The following is a 23,397-nucleotide window of genomic DNA, read 5'->3' as shown; positions in this document are numbered from 1 at the left end:
TCCTAGCTGTGCTGTTTTTGGAAAATTAGGATATACTTCAAATATATAAAGGGATGTAAAGGATTTTACACTGAACACCCATATATACTTATCACTCATTCTTGGAGAAAAATTACAAAACATGTATGAAACTCACAAATAAAAAGCTGAGCTAAACAAGTCAGACACAAATGAGTACATACTATACCGATGCCATTCTCAATCAGACAGCGTGGTCCGTGGTGTTAGAAATCAGTACAGTGTTTACTTTGGGGGAAGGAAAAAGGAGGCAGTATCCAGGTGTGGATACAAGGCAGGCTTCTGAAGTACTGGGCAGGTTCTGTTTCTTGATTTGGGTATGGGTGTGTTCACTCAGTGATAATTCATTGAGCTGCAACATGATTTGTGTATTTTCTGCACATATGCTGTACTTCAACTAAAAAAATTTTAGAAAAATAATACTAATAGGTTAATATTAAGAAGTCTATTAAAAGGTGTTGAACAGTATAATTTCAATTCTAAAATTGTCTTCATTTAATAGTAAATTCTTATAATGTTTGCTATTTTTGTTTATTGAACAAATATTTATTACCTGCTAGGTGCTGAATACACACACTGGGTAAACACAGAGGCCACGTCCTTGCCTTCAGGAAGCTTACCTAATATATCACTGCTATGATGAATTTATGCACTTACTAGATGAATATCTATTGAGCACCTACAAAGGATTAAACTGGGGAAATCTTCTATCCTTTACAAAGCAAATTTGTATTTATTTACACAATGGATCTACTCCAGAACATTTCCCATTCCTGATTCAAAGCAGAGATGTAGAACTGGAAAATGGTAAAAGTTACATTTTCTTTAACAAAAAAAAGAAAAGTTCAGTGAGTGATACATTTAATAAACAATACAAAGTACCACTAATTGAGAAAAAAAATGGAAGAAGGAAAAAATAGAATTAAAGGGTTTTAATAAAGTTTTATTACATTAATTGCATATAATTACTGTAAGGTTAGCAATGTGGGAGGAATTTTCTCTGGTATTTCAGCAGATAGCAGGCATAAGTAAATTATTATTTATTTATTCAAATATGATTATTATTATTTACTCAAATTATTTAATTGAAAGCCTTTATAAGATTACTGCAAAAAAAGTAGTAGACAACAAAATCCCTAATTGAAAATAGTGATAACACATTTAAAATATTACTTGTACATCAAAATGATTTAAAGAGAAAATGAAATGGAAGTAATTTTGGCACAATCTAAAAAGAAAATGTGATAATACATAAATGTATTTAACATACTCTTATAATATAGAATGTATTTTCCCTGTGCATATGGAATTTGTGTATTAAAGACTAGGTCTTTGGAAAAATAAAAGACTAAATTCACACTTGGTAACTTTTTATTCAATTATAAAACAGTTTTCCAATGTGAGTAAATAGATTGGATTTACTTTATATGACAATTGTATTATCTAAAACCTCACAAAATAGAGACTCTCCTAATTAAATGGTCAGGGCTAATACACTGGTATTGTTAAATCTAAATCTTGTTTTGGGGATGAAATTCATTATCACTTGAATGATAGTTGGACTGGTTAAGTAACCTTGTTTTCGAAGTGGTTATTTTGGCAGTTGTTAGAGTTGTACGTTGGCGGTTATTGACCTCTGGTGTGGGAGTGATGATAATGGATGTTAGGATTTACCTTGCAAGCATCCTAACAATGGTTGCAACGGAAGGGGTCATTATGACTTTGCCATTTCTGTCAAGTAGGTGTGATATGGTGATTACTGGATTAGTATACATAGAGGCAGCATTTGGTTCAGACTAATAAGTAATAGATAGCTTTAAACAATGTATCAGCAGAAGTTACAGTGTTTATAGAATCAGTTGATAGGGTACTGGAGGGTTTAGTGAGGTTTGTATGTTGTAGTACCATGTGCAGTAGAAATGGTGGTGGTGTAGAAATGGTAGTGTGACTGTAGGACTGATTGATGTGGTGGTCCCTACTGCAAAATTTCAGTAGAAGTTATAGTAGCAGCATGTATTGTTGATGGAATGTTGTTGTGGCAATGGATTCATGAGAAGGCAGAGTGAAATTGCTAACTGCATTGTGACAATAAATTACTTAGTTGTGGGTGCATTTTCTATTAACAGGTATCATTATGTTTCTATTACCAGGTATGGAAATTATCATCTCAGCTGAGGTCATTAGGGTGCTGTGATTAGAAAGCTGGTAGCATCTGTGTCACCTTTATTTTTACTGGAGGAAAGGGGGTTGAAGATGATGTTTTATTTATGTCAGAGAACAGACCAGATTCAGTCACTGAGTTGGAGGTAGCTAATGTGGTAGTGCAAATTCAGTTGAAGAGCAGACAGTAGTGTCTGGAGATTCTGTTAAACTGATATTGTAGGTTCATTTGAAATGAAAATAACTCAGACTTGAAGTTGCTGAGTAATTTATGTAGTTGTAGCTTCAGCTGAGTGGGAGGCTTTGCCACTGTGGAACCATTGTGGAGTTGAATTGGTACTGTAATATTATAATGGTAGACCAGAAAAAGTTACGGCAGTCAGAGAGTCAGGTAATATGAACCCGGTAGTCATGGTGCTGGGTGCAACTGAAACGGTACTTGCAATTGTGGTAACGTCTCCAGTTGAGGGAAGATGATTGGAATTATGGTGGTAGGTTCAGGTTAAAAGATGGAGCTAACAGTTGTGTTGGTGGGATTCAGAAGAAGGGGTAACTGCGGCTGTGGCTGTAGGTTCAGCAGAAGTTGCAGAAGGGATGGTAGTGGCTGATGTGATTGTACCCTTAAGTGGTAGTGCTGGCAGTTGTTGTGATAGTTGGTTCAGTTGAAGTGAAAGCAACTGTGGTGGTTGTAGGTTCAGTAGAAGTGGTAGAAGAAGGAGTGGTGGTTGTTGAGGTTGTAGATTAAGAAGTAGGGCTAGCAGCCATTGTGGTAGCTGGTTCAGCTGGAGAGGTGGGCGATGCCGTGGCCGTGGATTCAGTAGGAGCAGCAGTGGGGGCGGTTGTGGTTGGAGCCTCAGCGGTACCAGTACTGGCATCTGCAGTGGTAACTGGTTCAGCTGGAGAGGTGGGCGATGCCGTGGCCGTGGATTCAGTAGGAGCAGAAGTGGGGGCGGCTGCGGTTGGAGCCTCAGTGGTACCAGTACTGGCATCTGCAGTGGTAACTGGTTCAGCTGGAGAGGTGGGCGATGCCGTGGCCGTGGATTCAGTAGGAGCAGCAGTGGGGGCGGCTGTGGTTGGAGCCTCAGTGGTACCAGTACTGGCATCTGCAGTGGTAACTGGTTCAGCTGGAGAGGTGGGCGATGCCGTGGTTGTGGATTCAGTAGGAGCAGCAGTGGGGGCAGCTGTGGTTGGAGCCTCTGTGGCCACTGTTGTTGTCAGGTCAGATGAATTGGTTGCTGCTGCTGTTGTAGATTCTGTTGAATCAGTGGTTGTTAAGCCGGTAGGTTCTGTTGAAGAGCTAGCAGTGGTTGTAGAGATGGTAGTTAGAAAAGACGTTGTGGTTGTGGAACCTACTGTAGTAGTGGGAACTGTAGTTTGGGAACTAGCAGATGAAGCTGTTTCAGTTGTCGATGAGGGTGTCCCATGGTTTTGAGGAAGCTGGATAACAATGGTGGGGTTATTATTTCTCCCACTATACACCAGACACACTATGAGAACTCCAATCGCTGTCGTTATTACACAAGCTAAGAGAGAAACCAGGAATATTTTCCACAGAGACCAGTCACTGAAGAAATTCCGTGTCACCTGGAAAGGATTTATATAAACACTGAAGTTGAAACTAAATATTGCAAGAAAAATTAATGCCATTGATCATCCTTTTATATACAGATTACTTTAGTAAAAAAAATGTTTAAACATAAAATGTATCTTAGTGGCCTGTAATATTGGCTCAAATTTAAGTTTTCATTTACGAAAGTCTTGGTTCTTGTACTAGGAATAAAGAAATTTCCACTGATCTCTCTGCTTTCTTTCTGTATGTCTGTATTTAAAACTAAAATAAACAATAAATGTCACCTCAGAAACCCTTTCTTCCTCACACCATCGAAAGAATTATCCACTGTGTGACTGACTGCTGCATACATTTGAGGGACCCAAAAGATCAACTGATTAAACTTTCTTCCCTTTTTGGCCTCTCACATATCAGAAATGTGTCTGCTTTGGAGTCTCCCATTTTAAATGCATTAATTAATGGCTTACCAAATATTCTAGCTAACTTTTCCAACAGGTTAGTATAGTATTTGGCAGCATGAAATTTGGAGTTGAAAACATTTGTTGAAATCCAGCTTCTGCTGCCACCAGCTGTTTTCACTGTATGGGTAAGATACATCCATAAAAATCTATGTGATAAAGTTAGAATAGGGATTAATGTCAGTAACATTACTTGGCAATCTCTCTCTGTCTCTCTCTCTCTCTCTGTCCATCTATCTCATATATATATATGTATGTATGTATAATTTGTTATTGTAGAGGAAACATTGCATAGTATAAAACATGTAAGCCTTGAGATCAGATAGTCTTGAATTCCATACCATTAATATTCTGAGCAAGTTTCTTAACTTCCCTAATTTTTAACTTGCCAGAAACTTCCTCCAAGTTAGATTTTTGCAGAAGGCAGTGCATTGTCATAATTAAGGGCATAGGCATCGGAGTCTGACAGATTCAGGTTTAAATTTTAAATCCATCTTTTACTAGATAGATGATGGCATTTGAAAATGTGCATTGTCCTGGAAAGCCTCCGTTCCCTGGTATGAATCATATCACCCACTTCATAGGGCTGCTGTAAATAGTAAATAAGAAAACGGTATGGATAACATTTTCCTAGCACTACTTACTTAGTGCCCAAAGAACATTTCACTAATTTCACCTGATTTCACTAATTAGCTCATTCTTATCCCTTGTCTGGTGACTGAAAACGATCACTAAAGGAAACAAACAGTGCCTATGTCTTTGGAGCATGTAGGGTAGCTCTTCAATGTCCCAAAATAGGGGACACTGTCTTGGACAATAAACCTCAATTTGGTTTTGAGAGTGACACCCACTAGGCAATGAGGAGCAGGTCAAGGGCATTGGGTACAAAGGCTAAGGGATTCGGGGCACCAAGTAAGAGAGTCCGAAGACTAATGGCACCCTCTGCTCCAAGTCATCTAGGCCTTAGAAAGGAAGCTAAGAGCAGAGGAGAGGAAGGATGGTACATACATCTCAGAGGCAAAATCACCCTCATTTTTAAACAATTTTTAACAAGAGATTAACAGAAACTCATCTTAGCCTGACCTCAGATCTGTGCTCAGTGCTGTTACTGCCAGTAACTAGCTGTGTGAATTCTTGCAAACAATCTAAACTTCCTAGACCACAGTGTTTTCCATCTGTGGCTGAGTAAAGGTGTCTGAAATAATTTTCAGCTCTCTGATCGGCCTGTTTTGTTTGAGGTCATCAGAGACATATTCTCTAAATAATCCCCATCAAAAGCCTTCTTCTGCAGTGTCTTTTGTCCTAAAGAGTTTTTCCTCTCTCGTTTTATTAAAGTCTTTCCAAACTGTCCCCAGAGCACGATTAATCAGAGCAGGGCTGTAGTCCAGAGCCAGCAGCACCCAGTCTGCCAAGCATCGCCAGCAATCAGTCAAAATCAAGTTTCCACCTTGGAGCCGGGGATGGGGGCTGAGTGAGAGGAAGACTCAGAGATCAGATCTCAAGATGAAGAAAACAGAATAACAAGAAATAGGGTGAAGAATATAGGAAATCTGCTTCTGGGCACCAAATCCAGGTGATACTGCATAGTTTCTGAGTCAAGGCTGAAAACGGGTGAGGTCAGAAATAGGAGGCTGCTGGAAGGCCCACAGTGAGCCTCAGAAGCAGGAAAGGAAGGAGAGTGAGGCAGATCACCCACAGACTACGGCCCCAGGCTTTAACACATGACTTCACCCTCCACTGAGCAAGGGCTACAGTGTCACTCACTGTCAACGAATTTGCTGTCATCACCTACTCAGTCCTCCAAACAAAGGGGGCACAAAACTTAGTTTTTTTTTAACCTTTATACGTTTTCCCTAAACTCTGCATGTTTCTTCTTTCCGTCTTAATTGAAGAACCCCATAAATCTACCTGTTCTGCATTCCCTCTCAGTGACTTGACATGTTCAAAAGATGCTGTAGATTTTCAATAGAACAATGCTAATTAATTGAATATTTTTCCTCTGAAATATTAGATCAAGTGCATTTCCATGTGGATTACATTATAACCCAAAGAAACGGTGTTGCCCCAAACATTACCTGACATTGTTGGAATTCTCTGTTTGGAAAGTTTGAGTGTCCAAGTGTCCCTGTGTTGGTGCAGACATCAGTTAAATTGGTACCAGCATCACCAGTTACATCAACTGATGTTTTCAACCCACATGCTGAACTGTGTGCTTCATACTTTCTAAGGTTCATGAACGGCTGTATTCAGAAAAGAATGGGGGAAAAATAAGAAGCTATTGTCTTTTATGTCTAAAGCAATACACTACTGACAAATATAAATCAAATTGTGACATATTATGGCATATTTGATCAAATAAGATCATTTGAAACCAGACTAAGGAATAAATAAATACATTTATAATATTTCTTCTCAAAATAAGAAAATCTAATTAGATCATGTTACATTTAATTACTTTATATAATTATTGATGTTAAAACTCAGACTTTATTTTTATCTTCATCATATTTAATGGATTTGTTAAATATCATTATGTGGCAAGCTGATGAAGGAAGATCACATTTTAAAAAATTCCACAGTAGGATATGGAGAAAAGGGAACCCTCACACACTGTTGGGGGAAATGTAAATTTGTGCAGCCACCTGGAAAAAAGTTGGAGGTTTCTCAAAAAACTAAAAATAGAACTACCACATGACCTAGCAATTCCACTCCTGGGTACACATCTGAAAAAAAACCAAAAACTAATTCAAGAGAAATTGCACCCCAATGTTCATAGCAGTATTATTTACAATTGCCAAGGTATGGAATCAACCTAAGTGTCCATTAACAGATGAGTGGATAAAGAACATGTGGAAGAATACACGATGGAATACTACTCAGCCATAAAAAAGAATTTTTGCCATTTGCAGCAACATGGATGGACTTGAAGGGCATTATGCTAAGTGAAAAAAGTCAGAGAGAGAAATACAAATACTGTATATCACTTATATGTGGAATCCAAAAAAATACAACAAAATAGTGAATAAAACAAAAAAGGAACAAACTTATAGATAAAGAGAACAAATTATTGGTTACCAGTGGGTAGAGGGAAGGGGGAGGAGCAGCAGAGGAGTAGGGGGGAAAAGGCTTATTATGGGATTGTATGAAATCATGTGGGTGAAACTTTTGAAAATTGTAAAGCACTATAGAATTTAAAGAATCATTCAATTAAAAAAATGACATACTTCTGTGTAATTCTACATGACCATAAATTTGTATGCCTCAGCTAGTATGGAATAATAAAATTCGTTGTGGAAAAAATGAAGTAAATTAAATGAAAAAATAACAAGTCCCACAATGAAAACTCTAGAGACCTTAAGGCTTGTCAAGGACAACCCTTTGGGGTCTTATTCATAATGAGAAAACCAAATCTAAAGAGGTAAAGTGAGATTCTGGATAGAACAAACTGCAATAGTCCACTTCTTCCACTGTAATCAATCAATCAATCAATAAAATTGAAGAGCTTTGAGAGAAGTGAAAATCAGATTTTTTTTAATTTAAAAAAAGAAAGAACTTTTCCAAAGTAACCTAACAATCAAAGAACATTTTCTTTTCTAGGGGAATTGGTTGATTCTAAGCATAAGCTGAGGTTCTGACAAACCAAAACAGTCAACAAAACTTTTGGTGTTCATGTGAGTCTGGTATAATGGACTGGAAAATAGAAAAGGCCCAATTGTAAGGTCTTTGTAATGTTCTGGGATAGCTCAGGAGGCTGGAGACCAGGATGGAAAGGCAGAGTAAAGTCTCTAGCAGTATCATAGTGATTAGGAGATAAAATTCTGCTGGAAGAAAGGAACTGATCACAAACACAAGACTGGTTTCCCCTAAAGACTTTGCCATATTTTGAGGCTGCCTGGCATAGAAAGCTAAAGAGTTGACCTTGAAACCTTGGAATGTCAACCCATCAAGAACATAGGTACAAACATTCTAAACAAAACACATGGTCAATTAAATCCAAGAATATATAAAAAGGTTAAAAAATCATGACCAAATGAGGTCTACCCAAAACCTAAGCTAACTTGAAATGAAAGTTAGTTTAATATTCAAAACAGCTAATATAATTTACCACAGTAACAAAAAATAAAGGAGAAAAAATGTGTGAATATATCAAAAATGCAGAAAGAGTTTTAGCAAAATTCAACAACCATCTGTGATAAAAATTTCTGAGCAAACTAGTAACAGAATCTACAATCTGATAAAGGTAATTCCATAAAACCTAAAGCTAACATCATAATTAACGGTGAAATATTTCATGCTTTCCCCCTGAATTCGGGGCCAACATAAGATGTTCACTTTCCCACTTCCATTCAACATTACATCAGAGGTCTTAGCCAGTGTATTGTCAGGAAAACAAAAAGAAAGTTGTAAAATTCAGAATAAAAAGAATAATGCAATGCTTGTGTTTATAGAAAATCCAGAAGAATCTACAAACAGAATGTTAGAATGAGAAACTGAATTAATGAAGTCACTGAACACAAGGTAAATACACAAAAAAAATCAAAAAAAGTTGGAGTTATCAGTATAAACTCACGTTTAGCTTAATATAAATGCAGATGATTACACACAGAAATATTTAGAGAAATAGATATGTAATATACACACATAAATTTCCTTGCTTTGTCAGCTGAGAGGACCTAGAAGCAACAACACTCTAGCAGCAACAAGCACCTAGATCTTGGTTTCTGATAAAAGGAACCAGGGGTCCTTGGAGAAATGGCTGATTCTAGAGCTGGGAGAAATATACAAGATAAGCCTGGGGCATCTTGTCGCACCAGAGATTAAGGAAGTCTTCCATGCTTCACCAAACTAATAATAATAATAATAATCATGATAATAATAATAATGATAATAAAAGACACAAGAACTAACTGAAAGAGTTCTCAAAGGCCAAAGCTGTAAAAATCTGAGCAAAAAACTTCAAAGTAGTACCAGATTATAACGCAAAATATAAGACAAATATCTGGGAGTTCATATTCATATAAATCATTGAACAAATAAATAAATGAAGGAGAAGAGACAAATCTCTTATGCAGAAGACCTCCAAATGATTGACATAGACACTATACCCTCAAGAAACGTAACTCCCCACTTTCTAAGTGTGGACTGAGCACAGCAACTTCCAAAGAACACAGTTTGGGAAGGGGGAGTGTGGAGAACAACTTTAAGAATCCTGTCAACTACTTCTTCAGCCAGGTCCCCACAGTCAACATGAACAATGATAAGTCATGTTAATAACAGGTGTCACTGACCTGATGTGATGAGAATGGCATTTTGCTTCCATGGTCGTCCCTAAAACAAAAACCACAGCCCCAGCCTAATCATTAGGGGAAGAAAAATCAGACAAATTCCAATTGGTGGAAATTCTACAAAATATCTGACCAGTATTCTTCAAAACTGTCAAGGTCATCCACAATAAGGAAAGTCTGAGAACCTGTCACAGCCAAGAGAAACCCAAGGAGTCATGATTACTAAACGTAATTTGGTATCTGCAATGTGATCATGGAACAGAAAAGGTGCAGTACGTAAAAACTAAGAAGGTCTGAATAAAGTATGCACTTTTGTTAATAATAATGTATCAAAAAGGTAATAATAGTGTATCAACATTGGTTCATTAATTGTAACAAATGTACCATATTAGTGTTAAATGTCAGTAACGGGAAACGGGTGAGGAAAAGAGGTGAGGGAGGTTAAGAGGTACCAACATCCAGTTGCAAAATAAATGAGTCACAGGTGTGAAATGTACAGTGTGGGGAATATGGTCAATAACTATGTAATATCTTTATATGGTGACAGATTGTAACTAGACTTATTATGGTGATCATTTTGAAATGTACAAAAATACCAAAACACTATGTTGTGTAACAGGAACTAATACAGTGTTACTATAGGTCAATTATACATCAAGAACAAACAAACAAACTCATAGAAATAGAGATCAGATTTGTGGTTACCAGAGGTGGGGTACATTGAGGGGAGGGGGAATTGGATGAAGGCAGTCAAAAGGCACAAACTTTCAGTTATAAGATAAATAAGTACTAGGGATGTAATGTACAACATGACAAACATAATTAACACCGATGTATGTTACATATGAAAGTTAAAGTAAATCCTAAGAGTTCTCATCAGAAAAAATGTTTTCTATTTCTTTAATTTTGTTTCTATATGAAATGATGGAATTTCACTAAACTTATTGTGATAATTACTTAATAATGTATTTAAGTCAAATCATTGTGTTGTACACTTCAAACTTATACAGTGCTATATGTCAATTATATCTCAGTCAAATTGATAAAAGAAAAAAAGAGAAAAGAGGAAATTGCATCTCAGGTGCATGGAAACTCTCTGTACTGTGTTCACAATTTTCTATAAGTCTAAATATTTTTTAAAGTTTTTCAAAACAACAACAAATTTACATTATTCAAGTTCTAGTGCCAGGGTTTCTAAGTCTAATAAGACCAGTATCCATCTGTCCACACTCTACTAACTAAAATTCCTCATATCAGAACGAGATCTATGGCCTTAATATTATTAATGCCATCCTCTTTTTTGACAGAACTAGGCAGTCCATGAAAGAACTATGGAAGACAAGTCATTTGGCAACCTCCCAACATGCATTTTCTAGTTTCTATTTGATTTTTCTACTCTTACAGATCTTATGCTTCATTGGTGAAGCACAAAAGACTTGTTTGAATTTGACAAAATATGTGCAAAAAGATTAGAAGCTGGAAAATGTTTGAGCACAACCATATTCACCATAGTCTTTATGAGGTGGGTAGCACAGAGGAGAAAGGGAAGGGTGTTGGGAAGATATAAACAAAAGATTTCACAACTAAGGAACAGTATAATGGGTATAGACAACCTTCTTGTACTATAATTATGTAATGTGATAAATATCACTATAGTGGCAATCATACTAGAATATGTAATAATATCAAAGGAGCACATTGCACACCTCAAATTTACACGATATTGTATGTCAAATATATTCAACAAAAAAATTAAAAAATAAAGATTTCATCTATATCTGTAATGGTTTATTTCTTCAACTTGGTGCTTGTACCAAGTTTATTATTATTATATTATTCTTTAAATCTTTTAAATACATGTTGAATTTTTTAAAGTAAATGAATTAAAAGGGTGGATTCAGTTAAGAAAGATTTTGGTGGTTAGGTTTTCTTGAAGCACAGTTAAAAGAAAAATAACTCCAGATACAGTTTTAAGAAAAAGAAGGAGCGTAATCTGTGTTACATACTTAGGGGAATGTGAATTGTTACATGTAAATTTGTTACAGCTGAAAAATATTATAGAAGTATTTAAATTTTTTCTCATGGGACAGCAAGAGTAGTATTTAACTGTACTCTCAATCATATTGATTAAATATCCACTCCCAAATGGTTATTAAAAATGCTATTGACATTGCTAGTTCAATTAACCTATAATTTCTATTATAGTAATAAAGCTAAATATGTGTGCAGACACTGGCCATTGAGCAACTACAACTAAAAATAAAAGGGAGTATAATCATATATAGTCAAGAAGGAAGACACTTGGGCATAAAAAAATTAGTCAAGGTCTGTGTTTCTAAAGTTACAATATCATGCCAAAGAAATAAACAGAATAACTATGTAGTGATACCTAATAAGAGAAGATATGATACACACAGGCACTTTAACAAATTTCCATCTGTTTTTAACTTTGAGAAAATCACGAAGATTTATATTTTATAAAAGCTTTGTGTTTTGGGGTATTATTACTACCACTATTCTTCAGCTATTCAGTTGCTTGTAGCTGATGAACTTGAATATTTTTGAACTTTTGTAATTAAATAAAAATTCACTAGCCAGATCAACTTACCAGAATTGAAAATATTTAAGAGAAGGAAGATGGTGGGTGACTACACTGAAAGCAGGCAAGTCTCTAAAGTTAAAATTTTGAGCAGTTGGGGAGCTATGAATTATAGTTAATTACCTCTTGGTAGAAACTAATAATTTCCATGATATACATCTAATATGCATTAGCTATGTTCATGAAATAAAGTTTTAAATTCTCTGCTCATAACTTAGAAGAGATTAATTTACCATTTCATGTTTCCTAAGAGGGAAAAACAAACTCCTAAATTTTTCTATTCTATTTAGCCTTCAACTGATACTTAATCCATTGGTAAAAATGGCCCTCAATGGAAAAAAAATTTTTTTTTCTCTGCCATTATGTCCTAATACCCAGATGTAAAGTGAAACAGTCAATGATGAAAATACATGCCCTTTATTTGAAAACTCCCAGCACTGTCTAGGGATATTTTCAAGATGACCAATCCCTTACAAAAAGGGACCTTTTTATCTGAGTATCGTGACACTGTGAAAACATAATGACATGATTATAAGACCAGAAGAACCAGGAAGAACATCTTTAGGGGAAGGGTTGTTGATCTAGAATCAAGAGAAGGATTTCTTTGCCTCATAACTTCCTTGTTAGTGTAGGGGGACAAAAATAATTTTCCTCACAAAATGTAATTGTCCATTCAAACTTACACTGATTTTATTCAACAAATTTCCATTTCTATTTCTAGTATCAAGGGCTCTAGTCAGATATGAACAGTTACATAAAAGGCAATCCCAAAACACAGCACTAAATAGTAAATTGTTTCTTCTAAAAACATAAGCAATAGTCAAATAATACTATATATAATTAAACTCTAATATTTCACTTGAATACAATTCTCTACCAAAAAAGAAATTCATGTATAGTTAAGTAGAGACTAATCCAGAGAATTTGCTAGATAATTTGCTTCCTAGGCCTAGACTTCACTTACAAGATTGTCTTCTAACTTTCAAAGATACATGAGATCTTTGAGCTCTGACAAATCCACACATTCTACTAAAAATCCAGGTAATTAACACAAACATTTATATATCACATTTTAAGAACCATAATTTGTTAATCAAGCCAAGTGTAGATTTGTTGTCTTATACTTCAGTTATAACTGTAGAGAATTATTTGAACAGGTTATTAAATTATTACCCAAATCTGCTAATAGATCAGTGAGTATTAAAATGAATTTCTCAATTTTGCATATACTGATATACAGAAAAAATACAGGTTTTCTAATTAACAAGTAGTAATAGAATAGCCAAAAATTGTCTTCCATGTAAATGTTTGATAAAGAATTCCTTTTGGGGAAGAATCATATTGTTACAAAAAAATATTAAGAGTTGTATAATTATTGAAGACAAGACTCTGACCTATCTGAACATACCACGGTGCTGCCACCAATACTCACTGGCTGGCTTCCAGATTGTTCAATATTCACTACGTATTTCCCACGTTTTCTGTCCATTCTTGAGGTGCTGGTATCACAAGTTTACCTCCAGAAACATTTTTCAGCCTGTTCATTGCCCTTTATAAACCTGCAACCTTGAGGAATAATAGAGTTGATTAGTATCTACTATGAGACATCAGTGCTAGTGTGGATTAGGCTAAATAAATAATTATTCTTTAGATGGGCTCCACCTTAAAGGAAGAAGTGGGGTGTTAAGCAATTACATAAGGAAACAAGAAAATCAATCCCACCTCTGTGATTACACCCCAATACTATGCCACCACGCAGCCCGCCTAGTAGAAAGACACTGCAATCATACCATTTTCCTTTTCTCTCTCCTATCACATCATTTCACAGAACTCTTCCTTCTGATCTCAGAAACAGCCCAAGATAGAATTCTGAAATAAGTGAATGTTGTTGTTGCTCCTTTAATAACCAGACATGAACCTCTTTCCCCTCTATTGGCAACAACTTTCTGGCAATCACGACCCTCTCCTCATCAAATCTTGACCTTCTCGAGTTCCTCCTCAGCTTTAAAATTTTTCCAGTCTATTCTCTCTCTCTGCTTCTGGAAACTGTTCATCTAACTTGACTTATACTTTTGGGAAAAAATAATATAATTTGGTTGTATGTATTTGGCAATAGTTACCCAGAAGATTACTTCTGATTCTGCTTGCAATTTAGTAACAGGATACGTGGGCAGGTGAGCCTTTTCTAACTTCTGCAAATTATACTCAAAACTAAAGGACTTTTTTCTTATCTGCAGAAATATCTTCGGCGGGATCTAAAAGTCAATTGGCAAAAGTTAAGAAATCATTGTTAACCTCAAATAAAAAATGCTCAATCAGTTCCCAATACATGTATCCAGAAAATCCCAAATAAAATTTGTGTCGAAAGTTGTTTATGAAGAATGGTGCTTAAATAACCTAAAAGTCTGAAACTATCTCTTCAGTAGTAATTTGTCCATAGATAATTTATTACAAATGAAGCAACAAAGACGAAGTACTTATGCTTTTTAGTTGAAAATGTCTCATAGAGCACTTTTTAACTGGCCGGACACCTATCAGGTTTCAAAGATAAGAATTACCTGATCATGGAGCTGCAAGAGGTCTGGGAGATCTTGTAGTTCAGCCTTGTCATTTTAAGGTTGAGGAAATTTGTATCCAAAGAAGGGAAGTGATAAAACCAGTCGCGTGATGGAACCCAGTTTCCTTTCAGTCTAATATCATCTCTATAATTAGCTTATTAATAGTGTCTTTGTAGAAAGATGGATAGCCTAGTAGGAAGTCAAGCAAATGTCCTTTTGAAAACAAACTGAAACAAAGATTTCAAAGACTTGGATTTGGAAAGGATCCTAGATACGATGCCTGTTATATGCCACCTGAGACTTACTGAACCAGACTGTCAGGGGCAGGGTCTGAGGGCCTGACTTTTTGGTTAAATGCCAAGTAATCCTTATTCAAACAATATTTGAGAAATACTTTACTAAATAATGATTCCAAGGGTGCTCATAGAGTGTTTTCATACCTTTAGGGAAGAAAATTGTGTGTGTAAAGAAACTTCAATTTTCTTACATCAAAAAATGGGTTAAGTTTTCAAATTGTGTATTCCTTCAATAAGCACTATTACGTCTACTATACCCAAGCATTGTGCAAGATGCTGAGTGCTCAATGGCGAATGAGCCAAGATTTCAGCTTTCCTGGAGTAGAGTAAAACATACACTGATTATGTATTAGAATGTATTTTGATCATTTCTAAAGTGCTCCTATAAATGCACTCTTCAGCTAAAGTTTCCATTGGAATCCACGGGAGCAAAGTAAAATGGCCTTGGGATCTACAGAACACAAAAGGCATGAAAAAGCTAAAGAAGGGATTCGTTCTAAGGAGGAGGAAGAGACAATGCTTTGCCTCTCCATAATGAAACTAAAGCAATGGAACTATGGCTTTTGTGACAGTGAAAGTAGAGTGATCATATATTTTATCACTCCAAGTCAAAGTATTTCTGAGAGCAAAAGGAAGCAGTATTAATAATTTAATTTTGCAGCGATAACACTATCCCATATAAACCAGGACATGTGGTCACTTAACTATAGGGAACCCAGGCAAGTTAGGAGTTTCACTAGTACTAATCATGACCACCTGGTAAGTCAATGAATTTAAATGATTTAAATACAATCATTTAAATACAATGATTTAATGTATCTAGTGAACATATATTTGAATAGAATATATATTTCACTTCAGCTTTTAAAAAAATCTAGTATGGCATTGTGGTACTAAGACACACATATTTAAATTCTGCACTGGATTTCCATAACCACTGAGTAGGCAAAATTCCACAGGGTGCATCATTAGGTCACTGACAAAATAATATCAAAGTTCTACCCTCCCTATCATTAACTCATGAAGTGTTATAAGAGCCAAAGTAAGAATGAACAAGTAAATTGCTGTGTACTTAAATTTTCAGTATAAAACTGGAATTTTCTTAATTTTTCAAAGAACACTTTTTGTGCTCACCTCACAAGGGCAGCAGCTAGAGTAGAGCACACCTGGATTACTACAACATGCAAAGAAATACAGGTAACTCTTACTGGTATGCTGAATATCTCCTAGAAAATAAGCTCTTTGATATCTGCAGAATTTTAAGCTGAAAGAATTTGGAAGTCTGTATTAATTGAGAGTGGTTGACAGTCCTTTAACAACTGGTAATTTTTTCAGCCAAAAGAATCCAAAGCCTGTTAAAATGTCATCTGTTATGAAATGAACCACACTGTAATCTTAAAGATAACAATAAAATTAATTTATTAATCAAGTTACCCATTTGAAATATTTCCATGACTGACATTTCATCGTGATCTGATACTAATGAAAATACCTTTGTATTTCTGCTTTGGTCTTTCAGTGTGGTGACAACTCATATGACAGCCCTAGCTCTGCCATCTTTAACAATTCTTTTAGGCCAGGACATTACTGTAGTTCATAATGTTGCGTTGAGTGATTAAAATGATAACCAGACAGACAGATAGCAGATTTCAAAGGCTTCATTATACTATTTAGATCTGTATTTCCTACTAATTTAAACTTGATAAGATAATCATTCAAAATGCACAGAAATTATAAAAGAAGTTTTTTGGTATTAAGTCCAAATCAAACCAGTGCAATTACTATGCAAAAAAAAAAAAAATGACCAAAGTGGGAGCGTGAAAAACTAAAACTATCTGCACATTTGTTCAAGAATCCACCCCTCTTGTCCTTCCCTCCTCAAAGAAAAAACAAAAACAAATCAATTGAGAGGTTGTTTTTCCTTCACATCAAGAGAAGGATACAGGAACACAGTTCAGATACAGATGAGAGGTAAGAAAACAAAAATTCCATCCCTTGTTGAAGAAAGTCACTCAGGCACACTAAACAGGTGCTCCTCTACACCCTGGCTGGTGTCTGACTCAGCCACATCTTGTCATTAATATTACTGAAATGTCTTGTGATGGGTGCCTCTTCCAGCACATACCACACTGAACATATCTAATCCGCCTAATACCTTCCTGAATTAAGTATCATTACCCCGTTTTCCTGATGAAATACTAAAGCATTCAGCAACACTTCACGGGTTTCAAGGTAAGTCTGTGGCTCCGCGTTCATTCACCCAAGAAGTGATTATTAAATACTTACTATATTCACTGTGCTACATTAGATGCTAAGAAAAATTGGGAAATGGAGGAGAGGGAAAAATGTTTAGAAAAAAATCAAAAACAACTAGACATGCCTCAGGATATATCAAGGCAGCATGGTTGTTTACGAGCAGCAAGAAAGAAGCATCTTTAATGCCTGGAGAAGACTTGCCTACTAGGGAAAGGATGCTAGAATTTAGACCCAAATTATATTACAAGCTTAGAAATTTCTGGGCAGAAAGCGAGACTTAAAAGCTTTGCAGACTGGATCTCTGTTTGGGGTTTGGGCAAATGATCAGCATAAGACAATCCAAACAAAAATGTCAGGGCTTCCCAACAGGTGCAATTCAGTTGGAGAATGATCAGAGTTTGAGCATTCAATGCCATCTATAAAATGATCTGCCTACAGTTAGCAGAGCTCTAACACCTGGATAAATGAGACTCCTGTATCCTAAGGGATGGGGACTGAAAAAGAAAGACAAGGCTTCCAGCCCTATTTGGGAACCCAGGAAAACATGCTAATTACCAGAATAGGACCTCAGAAAGGAGACCCAGGAGGATCTCAGGCCTACAGAATGAGTAATAGAAAAAGGACTTGGACTTGTAAACTCCACTATCATAATCTGGTTCTCAGATGTGGGTACCATTAAATGTTGGGATGAGCACTGGTCCCCAGACCACAATGAAAGTAATACCAGTTATTCAAGCCCTCCCAATACATGATAGAATTGCACTTTCTGTCCTCCTCTATTTCTTCTCCACCTCCTTGAAGTCAGGTTTATTCTAGCCAGAGTTGTCAGTAGAAGAGAGGTGTATCACTTCAAGGATGGAGCATTTAATGTTGAGACCAGTCATAAGCCATGACCAATGGCAATGTTTTGCAAAGAGGCCAGGTTCCATTAGCCTGAGTTTCAGACGATAAATGGAGCAGAGCCCATAGATGACCAGTAATAGGCAAACAGTGTGACCAAAAAATAAACCTTTGTTGTTATAAGCCATTGTAATACCCATGTTATTTGTTGCTACAGCAAAATCTAGCCTATCCAGACTGAAACAGAGCTTCAGGTGGTCAGCAATAGGTCATTATACCTCATACTAAGGCTAAAATATTACATATCAGGACATAGCATATAATGTAAGGTCCTAATGTTCAAAACTGGGCTTTAACAATCTGGTCTGTCTCAGTCATGGTGGCTCTAGAGTTTGGGCAGGACAGAAGCTGCTGTGTAATGCTGGAGTCGACTCAATTAGGAGGAATGTGGCAAAACTGACAGTAAATATGCAGAGAGTGATGTTTTTCAAAATACACATTAAAGCAAAAGCAGTTACTGATGTGGAATAATGCCAGTCACTGAAGGTTCTTGGAGGTGTAAGCCAGATCTTAAAGGATACTGGAGGTTGGCAAAAAGAAGTGAAGGTGGGCAACATGAAAGAAGAGTGCATTTGAGAAAGTAGAGTGGGGGGAAAATAATGTGTTGTCAGGAAGATGCTGAAGAACAGCCTGGTCGTGTAGCACTACAGACACAAGACTTCTTACTGATTGCCAGGCTCTGTATTAAACACTCTCAAAAATATCTTTCTCTGGTAATTACGGTAGCCTCATCTTTAGCTTCCCCAGTGTACTCTCCTCCAAGGACATAGCATGATCCTTAAATGCCAATCACATCGTGCCGTACCTCAATCGATATCCCAAAGGATTCCCATTGCGTGTAGGAAAAAATTACAAATCTTTAACATGGCAAAAAGGGCCCTGCAAAGGCTAGCTCCATCTACTTTAAAACCTTAGCCTGCAGCACTATTCCCCACTTTCTCCACCCTTCAAACATGCTCTTCTTTTTCATTAATTTAATGGAAGCCTGTCTCAAGATCTCTGTCCACCTGTGTCTTCCTTGGAAAGTCATCCACCACCCCTAACCCCCTTCCCCAGGCTCATTTCTACCCATCTGTGGCAGACAAAATAATGACCAACCAAAAATGTCCACATCCTAATTCCCATGGATATGCTAGGTTACATGAGCAAAGAGGGATTAAGGTTATGGATGCAACTGAGGTGGCTATAATCAGCTAACCTTAAAATAGGGAGATTATCCAAGTGAGTTCAATGTAATCACAGGGTCTTTAAAAGCAGAAGCAAAAGACAGAAGTTAATCAAAGAAAGAGATGTGACAATGGAAATAATGGTCAGATAAATACAATTCTGGTGGCTTTGAAGAGGAGGAAGGGGGCCACAAGTCAAGGAATGTGGGTAGACTAGAAGCTGGGTAAAGCAAGAAAACCAGTTCTCCCCTAAGGCCTCCAGAATACCTCGATTTTAACCCAAGGGAGACCCACGCTGGAATTCTGACCTTCTGAACTGTAGGATTTGTGCTTTTTTAAACCACAAAGTTTTGGGTATTTCTTACAGCAGCCATAGAAAACAAATACACCACCCTTCGGGTTTCAGTTTAAATCTCACTGTCCAATTTAAATTTATTCCTCTAGGTTTAGAATCTTCCCAGCACTGTGCCCTTTCTTAGTACTTATCATTGTTGGTAGATAACTAGATAGCTAGCTAGATACCTAGATAGTGTTTTTATTTGTTTAGTATCTATTGTCCCTGTTAGACTTAAATTTCCACAAGGACAGAGACTGCAGTTTTTATCATCGCTATATTCCCTAGCACCTGGCACAGTGCTTTGCCCATGGTGAGCCCCTAATAAGGACTTACTGAAAAAACACACAGAAGAGTTCCACTTGCCTGCAGTGTATTTTACAGGTTAAAAAGACAGAAAGAGACAAAAAGAAAACTGAAGTTCAGAGAGGCTGAATAATTTACTTAAGGTACACAGCAACTAGATTGTAGATTTGGAACTTGAACACCAGCAATCTGATCCTGCGACTCAGGTCTCCCCATATAGGTCTGTGGCTGGGTCGTTCATGGTCCATTTCTTAGCAGAACCTCTAAGGGTAACTTAATTGAAAGTTATTCTCTCTCAGTGAGTAACTCTTTCCCTAATAGCTCATGCCTTTAAAGCAACTAGGAGTTCTGCAGCTCACACTCAACATCTTCCAGAATTGACTGAGGCCCACTGACTACAGCACCTAAACTTGCACCAAAACTGATTAAGGCAAAAGATCCCAATGTTTATTCATAAAATAAAAAAGCACTTGAATACAGGACAACAAACAATTTTAGCATTCTTTAATTTTTACCCTTAAGTGAAGAGATGAAGGTCAGGTATTCCTTGTGATTTTCATATATAAATATAAAAGAATTTTACTGTTATTTTTACAAATGTCGTATTTTAGTCTTCAAACAATTCATGGGGGTAAGTTTAGTTTTCAATCCATCATCTGGTACAGTGCCCAGGACAAGAACTTAATAACTGTTCAATGAAAAAAATAATCTTTTGTGTGTGTGTGTCTTTTTTCCCAACTTTATTGAGATAAAATTGACATATAATATTGTATACATTTAAGGTATACAATGCGATGATTTGACACACGTATGTATTGTGAAATGTTTACCACAAAAAGGTTAGTTAACACATTCTTCACCTCCCATAATTACTATTTTGGTGGTGTTGTTATTGGGGTGGTGGTGGTGAGAACACTGAAGGTCTACTTGCACAGCATCTTCCAAGCATACAATACAATATTATTAACTATAGTCACTATGCTGTACACAAGGTCCCCAAATCTTATGCATCTTATAACTGAAAGTTTTTACCCTTTGACCAACATCTCTCCATTTCTTCCTACCCTCAGCCCCTGGCAACCACCATTCTACTCTGTTTCCATGAGTTTGAAATCTTTACATTCTACATATAAGTGAAATCAGACAGTATGTGCCTTTCTCTGTCTGATTTATTTCATTTTACATAATGTCTGCAAGGCCTACCCATGTTGTTACAAATGGCAGGATTCCCCTCTTTTTCAGTGGCTGAATATTCTATTGTGTATATATACACACACACACACACACATACAATCTTCTTCATCCATTCACCCATCGATGGGCACTTACTTTGTTTCTGTATCTTAGCTATGGTGAATAAGGCTGCAGTGAATACAGGACTGCAGATACCTCTTTGAGATAGTGATCTCATTTCCTTAGGACATACACCTAGAAGCAAAACTGCTGGAGCATACAGCTGTTCTATTTTTAATCTTAACATTTTTGGAGGATTTTCTATACTGTTTTCCATAATGGCTGTAATCACTTTACATTCCCACAACGGTTCATCAGGGCTCCCTTTTCTCCACATCCTTGCCAGCCTTTTGTCACGGCTTGTCTTTGCTAACAGCCATTCTAACAGAGATGAGGTAATATCTCACTGTGTTTCATTTTTATTTCCTTGATAACTAGTGATGCTGAGCACTTTCCATGTGCTTGTTGACCCTTCGTGTGTCTTCTGCAGAGAAATGTTTATTCAAATCCTTTGCCCATTTTTAAAATTTGCATTTCTTTTTTCTTCCAGTTTTATTAAGATATAATTGATACACAACACCGTGTATGTTTAAGGTGTAGCATAATGATTTGATTTACACACATTCTTAAATCATGATTTGTATCTTTAAATTAAAGGTACTGGGTGGGAGTCAACTAACTAGACAACAATTAGGCAGTGACGCCGTACTGCCTGCTTTGCCAGGACCTTTCAGGACTTTGCACCAATGCACTCTAATCCATTCATTTATTCACGCGTCCAGCAAGTATTTACTGAGCTTTATTCTATGTCAGGCCCATGTTGAGCACTTCATAGGCATTTTACCATTTAATCCTCATGACTACATTCACAAGCAGGCAGTACTTGTGACCCCATTTCACTCAAAAGAAAACTGAGCTTCTGAAGTGTAAGTAACTTGCCCTAAGTCACACAACCAGGGAGTAACTGAGCCTCAGTTTTCTGAAACTATTCTTATTTCAGAATTTGGGCTGATTGCCACCCCTTAGGTGCAGCTGACCCACATGGCCTCCAACACAGCCTCCCCTGCCATCTGCTTGCTCTGTCCCTTCAGCCTTGCCTCTAAATGGCTCACAAATCAGCGACTTGTAGCTATCTTCCCATCTCTCCTTCCCTCCAAAATTTGAGCTCCTCAAGAAAAAGAATGATAGGGAAACCCTTTTTTCCCCCACCATTCTCTCTTAGCTAAAAAAATTAGGAAATTACACAAAGATGAAAGGAAAGTACAAACATCTAATGTCCACAAGGACAGAAAGTATAATGGAGGATTTTTTCCTCTCTCATTTTTGGTAACCAGTTAGGCTTAAGTAACATGTGAAAATTAATACAATTAAATTAGAAAGTGTTCCTCACCAGGCTCGGTGTTGAATGACCCCAGGTCACGCCTTCCCTTCTCTGTGTGCCAGGCCCTGTACAGGTGCTGCCTCATTCAAAGTCCATGCCACCCATGGAGCCATCTGGGGTCTCCCAGTCCCCATTAACCAGAGATGTCTTGTGTCTCAGTGGGCAGAGCTTCACACTTTCTTTGGGTGTGTGCAGTTAGCATAAAATCCAGGTCAGCCACACAAAAAGCCTTGCTCCAGGGATTAAGGGAGGAGCTGTGGAGAGATGAAAATTCAAGGTTACCACAAGTTTGGGTGTTCAGATTGTCAGTTCTGGAATAAGACTCAGTCGCTTAGTGGCTTCCAGTCCCTGGATCCAAAATGGAGACCACAAAGCCGTCCCTATCCCATGATGCTTAGAGACTGACATCTCTCCATCAGAGAAGCCATTAAGTAGGAAGGAAAGGCACCTGCATCCCAAACCTAGGAAAGGAGAATTATTTACTTACATTTATTTAACAAACACTTAAACAGAACTTAATAAGTCCTAGGCAATTGCTCTAAGCACTTTATGAACATTAGCTCATTTAATTCTCAGAACAATCCTAGCAGGTATCTTCCTGATTTTACAGCCAAGGCACCATTTCTGAGGCACAGAGAGGTTAAGCAGCAGGTTGGGGGTCACACAACTAGGAAGTGGTGGAACCAAAGTATATACCTAAGCAGTCTGACTTCGGAGTCCATTCTTTTAACCACGACACCATGCTGCCTCATATTTTAAAATAGCATAATATTTTCATATTAAAATAATGTCACAAATTCCTGAAACACTGGCAACAATTTTTACAATCTTTTCAATCTAGCCGGTTCTCCAGATCCTGTAAAAACCCAGTGTCTCC

The 23,397-nt window shown here is 36.9% G+C and overlaps 2 protein-coding genes across 2 annotated transcripts in view; both read right to left on the bottom strand.

Moving 5' to 3' along the window:
- Positions 1 to 945: 945 nt before the first annotated feature.
- On the bottom strand, positions 946 to 22,544 carry LOC102520603 (dynactin-associated protein-like). Its single transcript, XM_032470521.1, has 4 exons — positions 22,530 to 22,544; positions 13,523 to 13,656; positions 6,282 to 6,446; positions 946 to 3,762 (listed from the first exon to the last, which is right to left on the bottom strand). The coding sequence occupies exons 2-4, from the start codon at positions 13,577 to 13,579 to the stop codon at positions 2,920 to 2,922; spliced, it is 1,065 nt and encodes a 354-aa protein (XP_032326412.1). The 5' UTR covers positions 13,580 to 13,656; positions 22,530 to 22,544; the 3' UTR covers positions 946 to 2,919.
- A 123-nt stretch (positions 22,545 to 22,667) lies between these two features.
- Positions 22,668 to 23,397, bottom strand: part of LOC116660609 — a 48,278-nt gene continuing 47,548 nt past the window's right edge. Inside the window, exon 3 of the mRNA XM_032470449.1 lies at positions 22,668 to 22,774. Within this exon, the coding sequence (XP_032326340.1) occupies positions 22,716 to 22,774 (59 nt within the window). The 3' untranslated portion in view covers positions 22,668 to 22,715. The remainder of the gene's footprint in view (positions 22,775 to 23,397) is intronic.

Source organism: Camelus ferus, chromosome 30 (genome assembly GCF_009834535.1).
Source record: "Camelus ferus isolate YT-003-E chromosome 30, BCGSAC_Cfer_1.0, whole genome shotgun sequence".
In the NCBI taxonomy this organism is placed as follows: domain Eukaryota; kingdom Metazoa; phylum Chordata; class Mammalia; order Artiodactyla; family Camelidae; genus Camelus; species Camelus ferus.
The sequence above is the reverse complement of the archived record's forward strand: the minus strand, read 5'-3'. Positions and strand labels throughout refer to the sequence as shown.

What these genes read in the sequence shown, in the direction of transcription:
- LOC102520603 (XM_032470521.1), bottom strand. Translation starts at nt 13,579, where the DNA reads ATGGACAGAAAACGTGGGAAATACGTAGTGAATATTGAACAATCTGGA. An exon ending in AACAATCTGGAAGCCAGCCA is followed by an intron (nt 6,447 to 13,522) that starts GTGAGTATTGGT and finishes TTCTGAATACAG; the next exon opens with CCGTTCATGAACCTTAGAAA. An exon ending in GAGAATTCCAACAATGTCAG is followed by an intron (nt 3,763 to 6,281) that starts GTAATGTTTGGG and finishes AATCCTTTCCAG; the next exon opens with GTGACACGGAATTTCTTCAG.